Source organism: Pempheris klunzingeri, chromosome 2 (assembly GCF_042242105.1).
Source record: "Pempheris klunzingeri isolate RE-2024b chromosome 2, fPemKlu1.hap1, whole genome shotgun sequence".
Taxonomy (NCBI): Eukaryota; Metazoa; Chordata; class Actinopteri; order Acropomatiformes; family Pempheridae; genus Pempheris; species Pempheris klunzingeri.
The window spans coordinates 3,972,027-3,990,458 of NC_092013.1; the positions used below are offsets into that span (position 1 = coordinate 3,972,027).

The following is an 18,432-nucleotide window of genomic DNA, read 5'->3' on the forward strand; positions in this document are numbered from 1 at the left end:
TACAGATAAATGCTGTAATCATGACTGTGCTTCACTTCAAAATGGCTGACTAACAAAGCCACTATGAAGAAATCTTGTCCTTTGCAACATACTGTAAACTTCCTCCAGTGAATCCTCTCTGACTCTTATTGTTTGTGCAGCTCTGCCTGTTTCTTGAAAATTTCCACTAAAGAGTCCGTGCATGTTACCAGAAGCTGAAAACTTCCTTCTTTAACTCTTAGAACTCTGTAATTTTAAGTCTGTATGCGTCCACGATGGCGTTTTTTACTTATTGTGACGTCATTTCTTCAGATGCTTCACGTCCTTAAAATCTGTCCAACTTCAGCTAAAAGGTTACAGAAGTAAAAAAAAATAGAACAAATAATAAAAGTGACATAAATCAGACTTGTTTTTTCATCAAATGTGACTAAATAAAGACACAAAACATGTTGATCCAGAACAAAAGCGAATGTAGAAACATAAACTAAATATTTGTTAACCCTCCAGAAGTGATTTGAACTATCTCCATGTCTTATGATGGTTGTTTTATGTGGTTGGTACCATCGGATCACCATCATACACACGCCTTTACTCTGGTGACGACACCGAGCCGCTGTGGACTCTTAAAATCCTAAAAATCATCAACTTGCAATGGGACTGAAGTCTGAGCTTTCTGCTGCAAGAAGAATGAATCCTGTGTCTGTTACAGTTTAGATCAGTTTAAACAGGAACATGCTAACAGTGCTAAGAAAATACTGACACTAGTGCGCTCTAAGGCTCCATCGCTTCATCTGACAAGCACATGGAGCATGTTTTACATTTTCAAGGTTACTTAATGTTAAAAACACTCGTTATTTTCATTATTTTCCTCAAACTAGACGCGGCGGACGGCGAGGTGGATTCAATTCAATTTTCAATTCAATTCAATTCAATTTATTTGTATAGCCCAATATCACAACAGAGTGTCTCACAGTGCTTTACAAAGTTCACTGAAATAAACAAGTGTAAGCGAACAAACAATCTAATAAAGAGTCCAGCAGTCGATGAGGCCAATGGATCAGTCCGAGGCATCACCTGCCCTTTATGACCCTCCTTCTTCGGGAAGGAAAAACTCAGGTGGCTTTTATGTGGGCAGAGACAGTCGGCCTGCTGAGGGTCTGGAGGAGGTCACGTGATCAACAGATCCCCTCATGACATCATAAAGGGAGTCAAATCTAAACTGAGAGTTTTCAGCAGACGACGGTTTGAGGGTCTATAGACACACATGTATGTTGAAAAAGCATTTTGCATCATGTGGGACCTTCAACCAATCAGAAACCAGGGCTGATGATACACATTACTGGTGCTAATGGCTAAATCTGAGTAATTTACAGCTACGTTTCTACTGAACAGACGGCTCTGTCTCTTATGCTGAGCAGCAAAGGACAGCTGGGAGGTCGAGCTCTATTTGGGCTACGTCTGATCATGGCCGACATCCCATATTTACAGTCGAGAAGCCAAGTGGTTCTTATGATTAGCTTCCACTAACCTATCCCCTAAATACCGCAGGGGGGGGGCCATGTGATCGAAGTAGGGGAAAGGTACCATATAATCTAAACATAATAATGTTGACCTTTCAAGGTCCAGCACCGAGCGGGATGGCCGCGTCCCAAATTACGGCTCCACTGCTGCTATTTATAGCAGCGTCACAGAGCCTGAAAGACACGGAAACAAAGAAAAAAAAAAACATCCTGCACATGAACGCTGCAGCTTTACTTTAGAAAGTTTTATTTACAACCGTTTGCAGCAGATGCAGCTGACAGATGATGATTAAAGAGCAGCTCATGTTTTAATGTGAAGTGAAACTGAGGCCCATATTTACTGGAAGTGTTTTACTCAACCCCCATAAACACACACACACACACACAACCACAACCACAACACACACACAAACCTTTCTCAAGAAAAAGTGTCACAACTCATCCGTGCAGCACAACCGACCGTTACCCCACGTTATTGTTGCTTCAGGGTAAAACCCTCCCTGGGGTTAAATCTGTAGGTCGGCGTCAGGCTTTGCTTTAATTCCTGAAGGGAGGCAGCAAACACACACACACAGTATTAAGACAACACAGGTACAAGTGTTTCACAGATGGTTTGTCCGTGTGTGTGTGTGTGTGTGTGTGTGTGTGTGTGTATGTGTGTGTGAGACCTCAAACAGTCGACCAAGCATTCAAAAACACAAAACAGGATCACTACAGATACCTCATGTCTGCACACAGACACTCTCACAAGGTCAGATCTAAAAATTACACATGTAAAAACATTAAACCGAGTCAGCAGGTGATATCGTGTGTTGATACGTCTCACAAATGTCCGGCTCTGACTTGTTCCTACGTCGTCTCTTTATTCCAGAGAACTTTTCCTAAACGTCCAGTCTCTCTCTCTCTCATAGGAGCCTCTGAATGACTCTCCTCGCCACAGATCGACCTTTCCTCCCTCCGTCTGAGCTGCTTCTTCTCTGCCCGGATTTCCAGCGACACCCGGCCGGCTCTGTGCCTCACTGACTCTGGCAGACCGTGGACCCGCTCTTGGCCCCCGCAGCGGCCTTCTTGCGTCTCTTGTTGAGCAGCGGGTTGCTGGAGGTGTCCAGGTCTTTGATCTTCACCTGGTCGTAGTCGACGCGCATGGTCGCCAAGGCGCTGGTCATCTCCTCCTGAGGAGACGGGATCGGGGCGTGTTAGACTCACACATCACAAAGGGCAGGAAGGATACCACACACATCTGTAATCAGTACTGTAATCAGTGGAGTCTGCTTTCAAATGTTATTTAAACTTTGACTACTTTTACATCCAACAGATTTGAATTAATCAGCACATACGTGTTTAAAGCAATAGTCTGATTTTTAGATGAGGGGATTAAAAACTCCCTGATGTCTGAACAGAGAATATGTAGCTGGTCCCAGCAGCCAGTTAGCTTAGCTTAGCATAAAGACTGGAAACAGGGGGAAACAGCTAGCGTGGTTCTGTCCTAAGGTGACACAATCCACCTTAACAGCACTATAATAAACACTTTACATTCCGTTTGTTTGATTGATATAAAAAACAAAGTGTAAATAGGTCAAGTTGGGGTTTTATTGGAGGTTTTGTGTCGGACTATTTCTGGACTTGGGGAAGTTAGTGCTCTTGGCCAAGACGTAGGCTGCAACTTGATGTATCGGCATTGTATGAAATCATAACACGAGACACAACATGTTATTGATGACTAATGAAGTGAGCTTCAGAGGGGCTTCGGGGGAAAACAATCAAAGGTGGACTGGGTAGGTAAAGCTGTCACTTGTATTGTTCCACAAAAGGCCACTTGCCTGTGGTGATGCAGACTACCTGTGTAGAAAGAATGTAACCTTTAGTTTTTGTGCTTTTAGAGAAGTGCAATCCGTCCGGTTTTTGTGCAATGTGGTGTCGCCCTTTGCAGAAGTGAACAGTGGGGTATTGTGTGTCTATCGTTCTGGAGAAATGTTCTTTTCATACCTTATCTCCCCAAAACTGGCTCTTTCAGCTGCGAAGCTGTGAAGGAATGTGCCATTGCACTCATGATTTCTGCTCACATTTACACACACTGAGACAATATGTCTTTGCACAAGTGAGACATTTTGTACTGGAGAATTAACCCCACGGTGACTTAACGTCAGCGAGCAGCGCTGTCGTTCTTTAAACACGTTTGTTACTCTAAACTAACTCATAGTAAACACTAGACTGTGACCTCTGCTTCCCCCTGGTGGCCATCTGCAGATCATCCCAAAGTAAAATCTAAATTTTGAAACTCACTCATTGAAGGGTGTAAATAACTCTAACCTGATGGATTGTATGATGTATGAATCATTATAATCATTACAGAAAAACTTCAGTATCTTCAAATCTGAACCCTCTTTTTACATATTTTCATTTTAGGCACAAAAAGTGTTGGAATTGGTCCAGTAGATCACCTCAGCCAGCATCTACAATGGCTGCAATATGATCCTTTCAGACAAACTGCACCTATTAAAAGTTGGTCCACTAAAAGTACAGAGACAGACCTGTGAGATCCTTTTGGTTTAACCACAAACGGCCGTTATATCACTGACACCAGACTCCATTTATAATTATGTAAAAAGTGGGGACCAGGTTCAAAAGCACTGAAGTTTCCTTTAAAGGGGCAGTCCATGAATTATATACATGTAAACAACTTTAGTAATCTGATAGTGAGAACAGTTATAGTCTTCATACTTCCTACGTCTCTAGAGACATTTGATTAAGGATCAGGAAATGGCCTAGATGATGTCATATTGATGTCATCGGGGGGGCGTGTCAGCTTGGGTTTGTAATTTAAACAGGAAGAGTTTGAAGAACATGTAATGTAGGATCCAGCAATTTTGAAGTTTTCCTCAAAGGTCAATAAAGGTCAGGACGCTTTGGCCTCTGCCCCCTTTATTTTGACCATTTTGCTTTAATCTGTCTGCCATTAGCTCCTGAACTTTATGGATGTGTGCTACCTAACTGCTGGAGTGCTCCTCCGAACCTAAAGCTCTGACAGCAGAGCGCCCACAGGCTGTAATGTGAATGGTTGACCAGAGGGGGTCAATGTTGTTGTGCCTCTGACCTTCACGTCCTCCCACAGCTCACTGTCCTCAGTCAGAACCCGGGTGGTGTGAAGTGGAGTGGAGGGAACCACCATGGACTGCTGCAGACCGCAAACACACACACACACACACACAGATGAAGATATGAGCAAACAGGAAACACACACAGTTTTTCTGCTCCTCACACGCAGACACTCACATTAATCCAGGGGTGGTTCGTGAACTGAGTGATGGTCATTCTCTCGTTAGGGTCCGTCTTCAGTAGCTGGTGAATCAAATCCTTTGCTGGAAGCAGAAAATGTGATGCAAAGATAATTACGTTATTAGTGTCAAGACACACACACACACACACACACACACACACTCAGACTGGCCTACTTAGACAAACAGAATTACTTGTGAAAACAGTGAAAGTGAAAACAGAGCGTGCACAGAGTCAGGCGCCGCCATTGCCGCTGGCTGTCTCATTAGGATGCGATGATTTGTTTTAAGTCTGAGGAAGTTTAAAACTTCTTTCAGGGCAGCAAACAAAGATCAGAGTTTTCCAGCAGGAAGTGAAAGTAAGTCCTGCATCCAAATTCATAAATAAATAAAAGTACAGAGGTATTATTGTCATTAAATACTTGTTCTGCAGTAAAATGCCTCCTTATATTATTATCTATATTACTATCTATCTATCTATTATAGATAGATAGATACCTTCAGAACTGTACATGAGTAAAATGTATTTAGTTATTTTCCACCACTGCGTAAACAATAATGTGTTTTCTGTTACCAAAGGCTGAACTCACAAAGTGTGGTGCTTCATCACATGATGTGATATCATGTACTGATGGTTTCTATATGAGTGTCTTTCACTAGCTAGTAAACAGTGTTTTGGTTTCCTGATCTTCACAGGGCCATTGGCAGCTTTACGCCGAGAACACGTCCACGTCCACGTCCACCGCTCTTCACATGTCAGACGAGCTTCTTTCACACAACTGTTTTCAGATCATTTAGTCAAAAGTGTCTTTGAAATCTACTAATAAGACTTCACATGGTGATCATTGGGCTAATGAGTGGAAATCAATATTTATATGAACAATTTGTCATCCACTTTCGAGAATAAACTACTTTGCAAATGGCACAAAACGTCTTGTCTCATAAAGAGCAGCTTTGGTGCAGAACCTTAGGAGAAGTATAATTCAAACAAAGATCCCTCTGTGCAGAGCTGCGCTCAGGAACATAGAGACTGGAGGGTTTAACGCCAGAGGAGGAGGACAGACTTTGTTTGTTATGTGAGCTGCAGGTGAAATCGAGAACGAGGTTAATTTTTTGTTCAGCTGTCCAGCTTACGAGGATGTAAGAGATGCTCTTTTTAGTAAAATGTCCTCCGCTGTTGCTTATTTCTTTTGGCTGGATGATTATGAAAACCTTGAGTCATGTTTAAGGAAGGGAACTTTTGTAATTGCAGATTTTCTCGGCCAAGCTCGAGGAAGCAGGCTGAATATTTTGTTTAAGACCAAGCTGTAAAATAACCTGTAAGTGTGTAATTAAATGAAAAGACTTTTTTGGCAGATGCTTTTTGCACTATTGCTATTTGGTGTCTGTTATCAACAACACTATTTACACCTGGTATCAAAGTATTGTAATATTTGAATATGAAATATAAAGTGTAAATATTTAAATATAATGTAAATATAGTGTTTAATGTTCCTGTCTTTTACATTTGTATGTGACTTATTATTTTAACCCAAAACATGATCATTTCCTAAACAAAACCTAGTTTTAGTGCCTAAACCAAACAACCAAATTGTAAACTTGGTGATAATAAAAGTAAACTGAAATATATAAGTTAACAGCATTTACAAATAAATTAATGTAATTTACTGTTGGTCTCACATGAGATTTAAACGTGGGTAAAATCCCTTTAATTAAACTGGACTGGGTGTCAATAGCCGAATAGTGTCTGTCTGGTTATTTGCACTCCAGTGTAAATAACTCCATTTTGTTTTTTTGTTTGCTTTGGAAAGTTCCTCATTGAGTGAAATGACCCAGAGCCACTGAAGTGGCAGCCATGCTGGTTAGAGCTGGTTGAATTCTCTATGGAAAGCTGCTTCAGTGAGTCCATGATTATCTCCTTCAGCAGAGGGCACACTGAGCCGCCCTTTAAGAGAGGAAAGGAGATAATGTCGTCCCACAGACCAGATCGTTTGAAGCGACATCTGCAGCTGCATTATTACATACTCTCTTTTTTAAAATGTCCTTCAGAATTCCTGTCATGACGTTTTCCATCAAGGTCAAAGTCTTTAGGAAAAGACACAGGACATATATGCTGTTTTACGCAGCCTTGGTCTTGTCGGAAAAGTTGACTCGCACATATTCTGTGCTGCAGGGTGGAGTATCTGCACGGTAAATGTGGGTTTAACGTCCCACATACAGCAGGTTGTGTTGTCATGTGACAGAAGAAGACGTGTCAGTGTGAACAGTGTCTGTGGGCCTCACCCTCCTGTGACACCTCGGCCCACTCCGGGTTGGGGAATTCGTACTGGCCCATCCTGATCCTCCTCTTCATTCCCGGAGAAATGGCCTGGCCCGTGTTGGAGTAAAACGGAGGGAAGCCACACAGCCTGCGCAGACAAACATGACAGAGCAACTTTAAAACCATGAAAAGTTAGTTTTCCCATCAGGCATACAAAATAACAACAAAATGAGCATACAGTTATGATAGTGTTAAATAATATTAAATTATCATATCAAAAAAAGTCAAACACAATATTCTCTGAAGCCTGAGCTTATTGTGTTCACCGTTAATATCTTAAAACACAACATTACCTTTACTTTACCCAAAATATGAGTGAACAAAGTAAACAGAAAAATAAAAATATAAATAACTAATAATAAAAAGAGGAAACGCAGCAGCATAAAACAGGAACAGATACACAAAAACAGATAATAAGTGTATTAATAGTGTAATATTTTTCCAATGTAAATGTTTGCCTTACATTAGCACTACTTCATTCTTTTAGTTCACTTTTAATTATTAATTAATTTCGTTTATTTGTGTTTTTTGTTTTTGTGATTAGAACTGAGTGGTACAACACACACACAAAAATGAATCTAAAAAAAAAACCCTTTTATATCACCTGCTCTTAAACCATAAACACAGGAGAGAAAACTATTTAGATTCGACTTAGAGAATTGTCTTTCCCCACTTGTCTCTCAGGGCTGCTGTAGCATCTATACACAGAATATACAGAATTTTACATTTGTGGTGACATCCACGCTGCCCCCCTCCTCCATCCGACCTAATACCCAATACTCACAGGATGTACATGATGACGCCCAGAGACCACATGTCACATGACTTGTCATATTTCTCCGGACCCAAAACCTCAGGGGCTTATCGTTGGCAAAACACAAACACACACAGAAAGAGGTAAAAATTAAAAAATGGAGATATCTGTCTCCTGTCTAATCTGCCAGGAGAAAAGGTGAAGCAGCTTACCCACGTAGTACGGCGTATAACAGGGGGTCTGTAGAGGGTTGTGTAGCGTGGTCTCCTTAGCAAAGCCAAAGTCTGTTAATTTGAGGGTCCCGTTGCTCTCTTTATTGGTGTACAGCAGGTTCTCTGGCTGGTAAGGAGGCAGAAGAAGAAGAAAAATGTGAAAAAAATGTCCCTTAATTACGCAGAATTGATCCTAATCTTCACATTTTGGGTGTTGGTGTTGATCTTCCTGCACCTTGATGTCTCTGTGCGCGATGTTAATGTTGTGGAGGAAGTCGATGGCCGTGCCGATGTCCCTCATGATCTCTGAAGCCTCTGGGAGGAAAAGAGGAAAACACACTCTCTCAAACCAGAAGCAATTCCAGTGTTGCCCAGCAAAAGATGCAGATAAAACAGACAGGGTGAAGAAGAGAGGAAGGATATATTCCTTTTGTATTCAGTACTTTCCTGTGTGATGTCATCCAGGATGTCTGCCTTATATCACTCTTTCCTGGGAATAACGGTTCACTGTTTCTCTCTGACATCTTGTGATGTTTTTATAACTCAGTCCTCACCTTTCTCAGTGAAGGCCTGGTCTCCTCTGGCCTGGATACGGCTGAACAGCTCTCCTCCCTCCATACTGGAGACACACACACACACGCACACACGCACACACAAACAAACAGACACAGTCAAACTAAAGGATAACTCCAGTTTCTTTTTTAAAAGTCAGCCCTATTTGTTTTCATATTTTGGGTCCAAAATGACTGGCCTAGTAGATCACCTCCGCTGGCAGTTGACAATGGCTGGAAAAAAGGCTTTAATAGCTGCAATGCAAAAGATCCTTTTTGTTTAACCACAAACAACCGTTATATAGCTCTCTTCAAACACACCAGACTCCATTGACAAAAACAGTGATTTTACACAACAGTTGCTGAAGTACTGCTGTCTCAATCAGTTAGTTAGTTTGTGTTATTGTGTGACTTTGTGTTAATGTGTATTGCAAAAATATTGCATTGGATTCAAGATAACCTTTTAAAATAACAAACAAACAGCTTGAGGCAGCAGTTCTCCTGTGTTCTGTAAGGTAAAATTACAGGTTTTTTTCAATGGAGTTTGGTGAGATAGAATAACATAATGCTATTGTTGTTTCTGGTTAAACCAGAAGGATCTTCAAGGTCTATCTCTGTAGGGATCCTTTCCATAATGCTGTCAGACACTTAGAATAACAATCTACTTTGATCAGGTGCAGTTGCCCCAAAGGAATACATTTCAACCAGTACCGCCCATGTTTGTTCCGGCTGATCTACTAAACCAGTTTATTTTGAAACCAAAATATGTAAAGATAGGTTTAAAAATACCAGTGTTATCTTTTAAAAACCACCCATATGACACTCATGTCTCATACAAGGTGTTGTAAGTACAAAGTTCCAGCTAACATCAATAAATCATTACTACACAAAGTTAGATGAACATAAATTTACGGTGCTTTTATCTGCACTGCGTTTCACAGTGTGAGACCGTTTTCAGCAGAAATCTGTTGTTTTACAGCTCACTGTCATTCTGAGCTCTTCCACGTAAAGCTTTCAGTTTCTTGTGCAGATAAAAACGGTAAGTGAAATTGAAGTTACAATGAGTGGAAGTCCTCTTCTGTGAAGAAACCTGGATCAAAGAGGGAAGAAGGAAAAAGTACCAAAGTCTCTTCACTGAAAAGTACAGACGGGGTTTATGTGAAATGATGCCGTATTTTCATTCGTTTGACAAAGACAGACTCTAGAATTTCAGACCTCAGACCATTGACATAATTCTTTAATGATTCACCAAAAATATTTCAGAATCAGGTGTCACTTCACTTTCACACCCACACATCAAACAGCGGCCTCTCCCCTCCGGTCTCCAGAGAATCGTGCTCACTGTGATGTGGATGTGCAGCCATGTGCATTAAGTAAGAGCGTACTTTTTGTGGTTTATGAGCGCACAGATGAACAGATATCCATGAGTGTGATTGTTGTGTGCGTAACAGACTGCAGAGGGCCGGGCTGCCGTCCTCCTCTGACCCTCACTCGTACAGGAAGCAGCTCAGAGCAGAGAGAGATAAATGACAGCACGCGCACACACACACACACACACACACACACACACAAGGTCACTACATACAGTGTGATACAAACAACTCCCGTGTCAATAAATCTGATAAAGACAGTTAGTTAGTCACTGTTTGAAATTCCCAGGAACAGATTACTGTCTCCTCTCTGCTCTTTGCTTTCTCCCTTTTCCTTTGAATTATGAGATGGCAATAAAAAAGAACAAAGCTCAGCTACATGTATAAACATGTATCTTGGTTTCATGGTCGTCGTGGGTTTTTTTAGAGCCAGAAGTGACGTTTGTTCCATGAAGACCGCCTCTGATTGGTTAGGTTTAGGCAGGACCCACCTCTGACTGCTTTATTTTCTATTTTCCTCTAAATGGGATGATAATAGTTTACTAAATGAACATCCTGCTGCGCTGAAGAAGAATACAAACTAGCAACTGAGACCATAAACTCATCAGGAAAGTGTTCACTGAGCTGATAAATCAAGTGAGAAGTCACCTCATTTCCATACAATCAAATATCTTTTTGCAAAACCAGTTTTAAGCCACTTCCGCATTGGCTTCACTTTTTCAGCTCTGTCCACTTCTTTAATACTTAACCTAACCTCAAACCAAGTCTCCATTTAAAAAAGTAATCATTTATGTTGTGGGAATTTGCATTTTGAGTCCCCACAATATGACTGTGTAAACCGACCTATGTCCCCTCAGCACGAGTGACTGCAGCACCGTCACTGGAGCCGCTCTGAGTATTATGACGGGCAGTCTGTCGTGACATGTGAGGCCCAGATGGAACTCTGTCCCTCTATCTCACCATCAGAGCCGATGTCTTCGCTACGTCGGACTGTCAGGTCTTGTGACTGACCTTTAGCACGTATTCATGGTCTATCCTCAGAGCTTATACTTTGTCACACACACACACACACACACACAAATGCAAGGCTCCGTCTGGTGTGATATTTAGATTAGATACAGTATATTGGGAAAAAAAACGGATTTCCTGTGTCATTTTCAGGAGAATGGCTTTAGTTGAGTCCCGTAATATGAGATTTTTTCTTCTGCTGTGAGACAGATGGCCTTCAGCCTCCTCAACATGGTGGAAATAACAAATGTTGTCAGTTAACAGGAGAAGCAGCTTATTGAAAAGCATCGTGTGTGTGTGTTTGTTTTCAGCAGAGTTTTACAGTAAACAATCCTAAAACCTGTACTAAATACTAAATCCATAGGTTTCATGGAAGATTTCCAAATATTTCTCATATTTATAGACAATAAGAAGTGTGATTCATATAAACCTACTGTAAAGAAGTTTATAATGAAGCCATAGTTTGAGCTTTATATGTATATTATGACTGTGTGTTGATTTGTGGAGATGACAGGATGTTGTTGAAGGAAATATGCGTCTAAAGTCACTACAGAGTTTAAGTTCTTTATTTACCACAAAGTAAACACAGGAAGATTCCTATGGAAACCGAGCAGAGAGCCTGTAACTTCCTATTTTCTGTTTCACTGTTGGCATTAGTCCAAAAGAGGCTGATTATATAAATCCACGTCATCCTGTGTGCTTCTATGATTTATGGGACTTCCACATTAAAGAGGCAAAATTTACCTTTGAACCTCACGACAGTACAGTTTTCTTGCTAAGAAGTTTTTTACAAATAATCTATCATTATTTTAAGGAGAAGTTATTCCTGCAGTTTATTGGATACGTTTTTCAGAAGGTACTGAGGTGTGTTGGGGTGTGTGAACTGATGGTGGTGAAATGTGAATCCTACCACTCCATGATGATGAGCAGGCACTTCTTCCCATGATGCATGTTTTCATACAGGCTGAGGATGTGGACAATATACGGGCCTGTGGAAACTCGCCAGTGGAGCTCCACCTCTCGTCTCGCTTTGGGGCTGTCATAGAGAATCTGAGGGAGAAACAAAGACGAATATAGAAATAATTAGTGATCAATAGAAAATTAATTTAGCATTGATGAACTCAATGCATTACTTTCTTTTGATAAATTCCACAACGGTTCAATATTATTGTTTACCGACTTCCAGTGGAATCTAATGGAAGAGAAAGCTTTAATCAGCTACTAACAAAATTAGTTATTTTAGTTTGTTTTACAAATGTGATTCATCAACAGAACATTTATCTGCAGCTATTTTAATAAATGACTGAGTCGTTTGACTTTCCAGTTTCTGAAATGTGAGGATTTGCTGCCTTTCTCTGTGTTTTATCAGTGTAAATATAATGTGTTTGGGTTTTAGACTATATGTTAGACAAAACAAGCCATGTGAAAATGTCACTCTGAGCTTCAGGAAACTGTGATGGAAAAACAACAAAACACTTTTTTGGTCACTTTTATATCATCAGTGTAGTTTGTAAATGGTTGAATAATTATATTTTTTTATATTAGTTGGTGAAAAGTGGAAAACGTCACTGATCCACTGCGCATAAGCAGAGGACACACAGATAGTCCTCAAGGCAGCCTGGTCACACGACAGGATGCATGTTTGACACACACACACACACACACACACACAGACACACACACACACACACACAGCAGGTGGTGGACCTTGACATTGCTCACATCTTCAGTCATGGTGTATTTTGGGATGCGACAGCGATGGAGTGATCTCCTGCTGCTCACAAGGCCAGTTTGGTCTGAGGCTGTCTCACTGACGTATGACGCACACACACACACACACACACACACTCTCACACACACACACACACACACACACACGCTAAACCCTTGTTCTCTAAGAGGTGACTTTCTCAAAATATGTGTGAGTGTATTGATAAAATTCCAGATTCCGTTATTTGGTTTGGAAATTACAGTCACATTTCTTAGACACTCCAAATGTGAGAGGAGCTCACGCTGTTCTGTGTTTTAGCTCGTGAATGTCAAAGAGGAAGTGAGGGCCGAGTGTTTCAGAGGTGTTGAAAGTAGAAGTTGAGGGTTTCCGGTGACTTATTGTCTGATCTAATACTACACGTGGCCTATTTTTTAAGTAAAGCAGTGGGCAGGTTTATGTCTGCTGTGTCATTTATAGCTTTATGACTTTAATCCGAGCAGACTGCAATGTGAGCTGGTTTCCCTAATTTCCTGCAATGAGCCAGAATTGGCTGCAATAAAAGAGGACCGCGTGGATCAAACACGCACATAAAACACTAAGAGGACAGCAGAGATGACTGGGAGACGGAGACAGACATAACTAATCTTCTGATGGACTCTCTTCTTATGTGAGGCGACATCATTGAGACTAAACGCACGCTTGTCCCCGATCCTGCTCTAAGCCAATCAAGCACATCCTCACACTCCTCTCAACCCATCAAATCTCTCCATAGAAACTGTAACACACACACTTTTACCTGATAATACCCACTACCTGAAGCCCCCTCATCACTACACAAACACACAGACACTCATATGACTCCAACATGTTTACACTCTATTAAATATTAATGGCTGTCAGAGCGCTGGTCTGTAAATCTTGATTAAAAGGTGTTTTATCTTTACAACTTCTACCAATAAAGTCTATTGTAAAGTGGTCTCACAGTAAGTATTCACGTACATTGTGTTCTGGTGCTATAGACTGAAGCTTCATGCGGTGAATGAAGCCATGAATCATTGGCAGTACATCCAAACATTGTTGAGATATTTCCGTCTAGGATAAAATTGAGGAAGCCACGCAGCTAGCTAAAGTAAGAAGCAAGGATGAGTTTCTAGTGATTCCAGTGTAGTTTTATTATTTAAAAAAAACTCACCCAATATACCGAATTCACTACAAACTTTCCCCTAAAGTACAAAAGATCCTTGACATCATTTGTGAACTTTGCACAAAGTTGTGAACGTCTCCATGAGACAATAAAAACATAAAGTATCTCTGTGTTGTATGAGTTGAACAGCGATCGACTTCCAGCTCTTTTGAAAACTACAGATATCCTCAAACACGAAGTGTCTCCCATTGCGTTCACTCAAGACGACCTCATGGAGCTTCTGCACTGCAGCATGTTTCCTCCAAGCTACATTCACAGGAAATAATGAGCTGCACAACAAGCAGCTGCAGCCCGACAGTCAATGGAGACTTATAAGGCCAAACCTCTGACACTGATTAACTTGTTTAACAGCATCGACTGCCTGGAGCGGGCCCGCTAAAGATCTGAGTGCAGTTTTCAGCCACGTCTGACCACACCGCTGATGATTTTTATAGCAGTTTGGTCCCTGTGGGCCCCAGAGGGAACCCAGATGTAGCACCAAGGCGACACCAATGTTGACTATGAATGGAAGCCTGCGCACAGGCCTTCAGCTTTCTGGAAGGCATCTCGGACGCTAAAATGGAACAATTGTCGACCAAATACTTGTTTCCAATGGTATTAACAGTTAATGGTGGTGTTCAAGAGATCTGCCGTGCTCCACAGGGATCTCCCTGGTCCCTCTCCTCCCACGAGTCAGACAAATCCAAGTTAAAACAATCCCGATGACTGTAACTTAATTACATTGAAAGGATGGCTCCCCTCCAGCTCGGCTGCAAAGTGGATTAAACCTATACCCATCCATTACATTTAGCGTTTAGAGCAACACTTAATTAAAAAGCCAGTGAGCTGGTCAACTCTCCTCCCCTCCCCTCCCTCCACATCAAACCTTCGCCCATTATTCCCTTGTCTTGAGATTAAAACAATACAGGGAAAGTCGCACGTTAGCTTAAATGGCAATAAAGTGGAATAAAAGCTCCATCAGGTGCACTTAAGAAAAGGACACTCAGTCCAGTACAATCCACTTCACAAGCAAACCGACACAGATGCCAGTAAGAGCTACAGCGGAGAGGGACATACTGTGATTTCATGGGTGTTTCCTTTGTCATGTCTCAGACCTTTTAGCAGAGTCTTCAGAGAGCAAACGGGTTTCAGGCTCTGGGATTGGTGCGTTTCTCTAAGCCGTGGGTCACCCTGACCTGCTGTTAACCATCCCTGCAGGAAGCTGAAGTGACGCTGTTACAGATGCAGTCACATGACAACACAGAAAAAACACTTTTAAAGATGAAAGCAACCGTTTCTTAAAGGTCCCATATGATGAAACATATGTCCCTGGGGAGCTTAGAGGCAGCAAAATTCTGAGAAAAGATCATCTCTCTTTTTCTCCTGCTCCATCTTTCAGTAAACGTGGGTGAAAACGCGCTGTTTAGATGTGGCTCCTTTTATGATGTCATAAGGGGATCTGTTGACCATGTGACCTCCTCCTCCTGACTGTCCCCGCCAACTGAAAACCTCCTGAATCCCCCTCGCTGTCCTCCATTGGTTTTCTCTGACTAATGCCATCTCAGTAACACAAGGATGTCACACGCTGTTAAACGGAGGCTGCGGCTGCCGTGTCTAGTCTGAGAAAAATAATGTGCTTTCTGAAAATTAAACCATGTGAACTTGTTCTGGTAAGATCTCCAAATACGCCTGCATACATCACTGGTACTGACTTACACACCTAAATGTACTTTTGGGTTTTACTAATACATTTAAGTTGATTATTGTCAAATTTGTATGACACAATATAGGACCTTTAATAGCAAACGGACAAGTTTCCAATACAAAACATTCATGTGCTGTGAGGTCATGTGAACAGCTCAGTTGTTTCTGTCTCTCTCTCAGTGTTGACATTAAAAAATCTTAGATTTAAACAGGCAGAAGATTTTTGGCATTTCTAAGAAGTAACTATGTTCTCTTCCCTCCCAGTCTTACTCAATGCCATCAAGCATCCGATTCCTCTTGACCTTTCACCTTGTGTTATAGACTTCCTATTTTCTGCCGCAGTTCTTCTCTCTTTCTCTATCCCAGAGTCTACGGCCTCTGCCTGGTTTGGCAGCTCAGATCCAGATGGATTACTGTAAGCCAGTAAATCTCTCTGAGTCTGTGGCCCAGTGGTGACAGGAGACAGCCTGACGACCCGAGCTTCTATACGCATGTGTTGAAGTTTCCACTGCCGCCCAAAATAAGGTGTCACTGTCAACATCCATGTGCCTCTATGAAGCAGCGTAACATGTCGTAGCATATGTCGGGGTGACCGCGCGTCCCTTAACTTGGATCTGATCCAGAGATCGTCTGAGATTCAACGAAAGACACAGGCCCGTGATCGCATTCGGTCTGAGCATGTGAGCTCAGGGGGCTGCACGTACAGCACATGTCAAACCCAGTGTGAGCAGCAGGTTTGTGTCTAAACATGTGTATGATACACACCAGTCATAGTCTCTCTATTAAGAGCTTCAGAGTTCGTGCTGTAGGTCTGTGACGGAAATCTGACCTCCATAAAGGTCAAAGTTATTTTACAGACTTACAACTTACATGCGTCCATATCAAGATGGCACCAATAGCATAATAAAAATGATTAAGAGTCTTTATAGAGGTTTTAACATTTTCTTCTCTATATTAGGGCTGCAACTAACGACTGTTTTTAATGTAAATTATTTTCTTGGTCAATAAATTTGTCATTAGGGCCATAAAATGCTAGAAAATGGTGAAAAATGTCAGTCAGTGTTTCCCAAACCCCACGGTGACGTAATCAAATGTCTTGTTTTGTCCAAAAGCCAAAAATATTTGGTTTACTGCCACAGAGGAATAAATAAAACAGAAAATCTAGGATCGCAGAATTTTGACTTTTTCTTCTTAAAAAATGACTCAAACCAATTTATCAGTTATCAAAATAGTTGTCGATTATTCTAATAGTAACTGATTGTTTAATCGTTGCAGCGACTCTATACGAATAGCAACTATTTGAATTCAAATGATTAGAGGATTAATCAATGATCTAAATATAAGCAGATGTTCACCACAATGAAAACACTTCTCTGCTGTCTGTTATTCCAAACTGAGTGACAGGTTTCCAAACACTGTCAAATATGAACTTCATGCTTGTAAGCACACAGAATGCCTTTAAGTGTGTTTTTAAGTGTGTGTGTGTGACACCTCTCACTGTTACATTACTGAAGATGTCCTCTGTACAATCTATTATTATTTCTATTTTTCCTTATGTAAATATTTTAATACGATTTATTCTACTCCACTTCTTTGCCTCTCTTAGACTTTTATAATTACCATTAAACTAACTAATTCTATGTAAAGATGAGTTGGCTCCACTGGTAAAGGTGTTGACAATGAACTCTGACTTCAGTTCTGCAGTAAATGTGTGCATCTTTAACTCAGGTGGTTAAAACTACTGCCTGGTCTAACTGAGCTGAACTGAGCTGTGTAAACTGAGCTGGGGGGGTATTTCTTCCACCACTATGTTTATAACACACTCAGAGGTGTCAAGTGACTTCAGTACCTTCAGTGCGCACTTCTCTCCAGTCTTCTTGTTGAAGCACTGAAGGACTTTCCCGTTGATCCCCAAGCCCAGGACCTGACTGGAGATCTTATAATCGTCCGTCACTGCGTTGCGCTTTATCTCCAGTTTGGGATAAACGGGCATGGGGAAGTGTGACTCGCTTTTCGCTTCCTCTCTGTCGGCGGCAGGGGGGGGAGCGGGCAGCTGCGGCGGCTGCTGCTTGGAGTCGCTCCCCGGGGAGTCCGTCTCTGGCTCAGCCTTTGGCGCTTGCAGCGGTTTCTCCTTGTCGTTTCCATTTTGGAGCATGTTCGCACCGGGCTGTTGTCAGCAGCGGTGCGCGGGGGGAGTGATTCACCGAAGTGAAGCGATGACTCCCGCTGTCCTCCGGTAAATGCGTAAAGATGACGGCAATCCTTGAGCACCGCTGGCGCGTCTGGTTGTCCTGCCAGCCTCTGTAAGGACTCAGGACACAGGACACAGTAATCCCACAGTATCTACACTACAGCCTATACAGCTACTGACACCTGTTCACACTACACAAGAACTATTCTTTTTCTCTCTGAACTTAAACACCCGCCTATTTCTTCTAAGAACTTATTCCGTAAACCGGCCAAAACTCTCTTGAGATGAATCCAGATGTTTTCACCACCTCTGAATGTCACAAAAATTAAATTCCAGTCAGAGAAGTCATCGGCGGCGCTGCGCTGTTGATCCTGGTGATCTCAGTTTCCCGTTGATGTGGACTTCTTCGGCTGTGTTCACATGGCCAGTTACTGTCACCGCTTGTCTAAGCACCACCCTCCCGAGGCTCAGTCATGTTTCTCAACTGGCCCTGTTCAGCCGTCTTAAAGGAGCAGGACGTGTAATCTGTCCAGGACTCAGTGAGCACTGTGGAGAGACAACATGAGCTGGAAGGAGATTTGGAGCAAAATTTACATTATGGAGCAGAATCCCTCAAACCAAGTGATTTTTATCAAAGTAAATCATCTTAAATAA

The 18,432-nt window shown here is 41.8% G+C and overlaps 1 protein-coding gene across 2 annotated transcripts; it reads right to left on the reverse strand.

The window, feature by feature from the left end:
- Positions 1-1,757: 1,757 nt before the first annotated feature.
- mapkapk3 (MAPK activated protein kinase 3) lies at positions 1,758-18,171 on the reverse strand. Of its 2 annotated transcripts, none has more exons than XM_070838929.1 (10): positions 17,437-18,171; positions 11,900-12,039; positions 8,615-8,679; positions 8,296-8,375; positions 8,061-8,187; positions 7,879-7,954; positions 7,058-7,182; positions 4,773-4,858; positions 4,594-4,671; positions 1,758-2,671 (listed from the first exon to the last, which is right to left on the reverse strand). In XM_070838929.1, the coding sequence occupies exons 1-10, from the start codon at positions 17,740-17,742 to the stop codon at positions 2,516-2,518; spliced, it is 1,239 nt and encodes a 412-aa protein (XP_070695030.1). In that variant the 5' UTR covers positions 17,743-18,171; the 3' UTR covers positions 1,758-2,515. The 2 variants fall into 2 exon arrangements, with proteins under 2 accessions (XP_070695030.1, XP_070695022.1); XM_070838921.1 differs by having other exon boundaries at positions 4,594-4,674; positions 17,437-18,167.
- Positions 18,172-18,432: the final 261 nt, after the last annotated feature.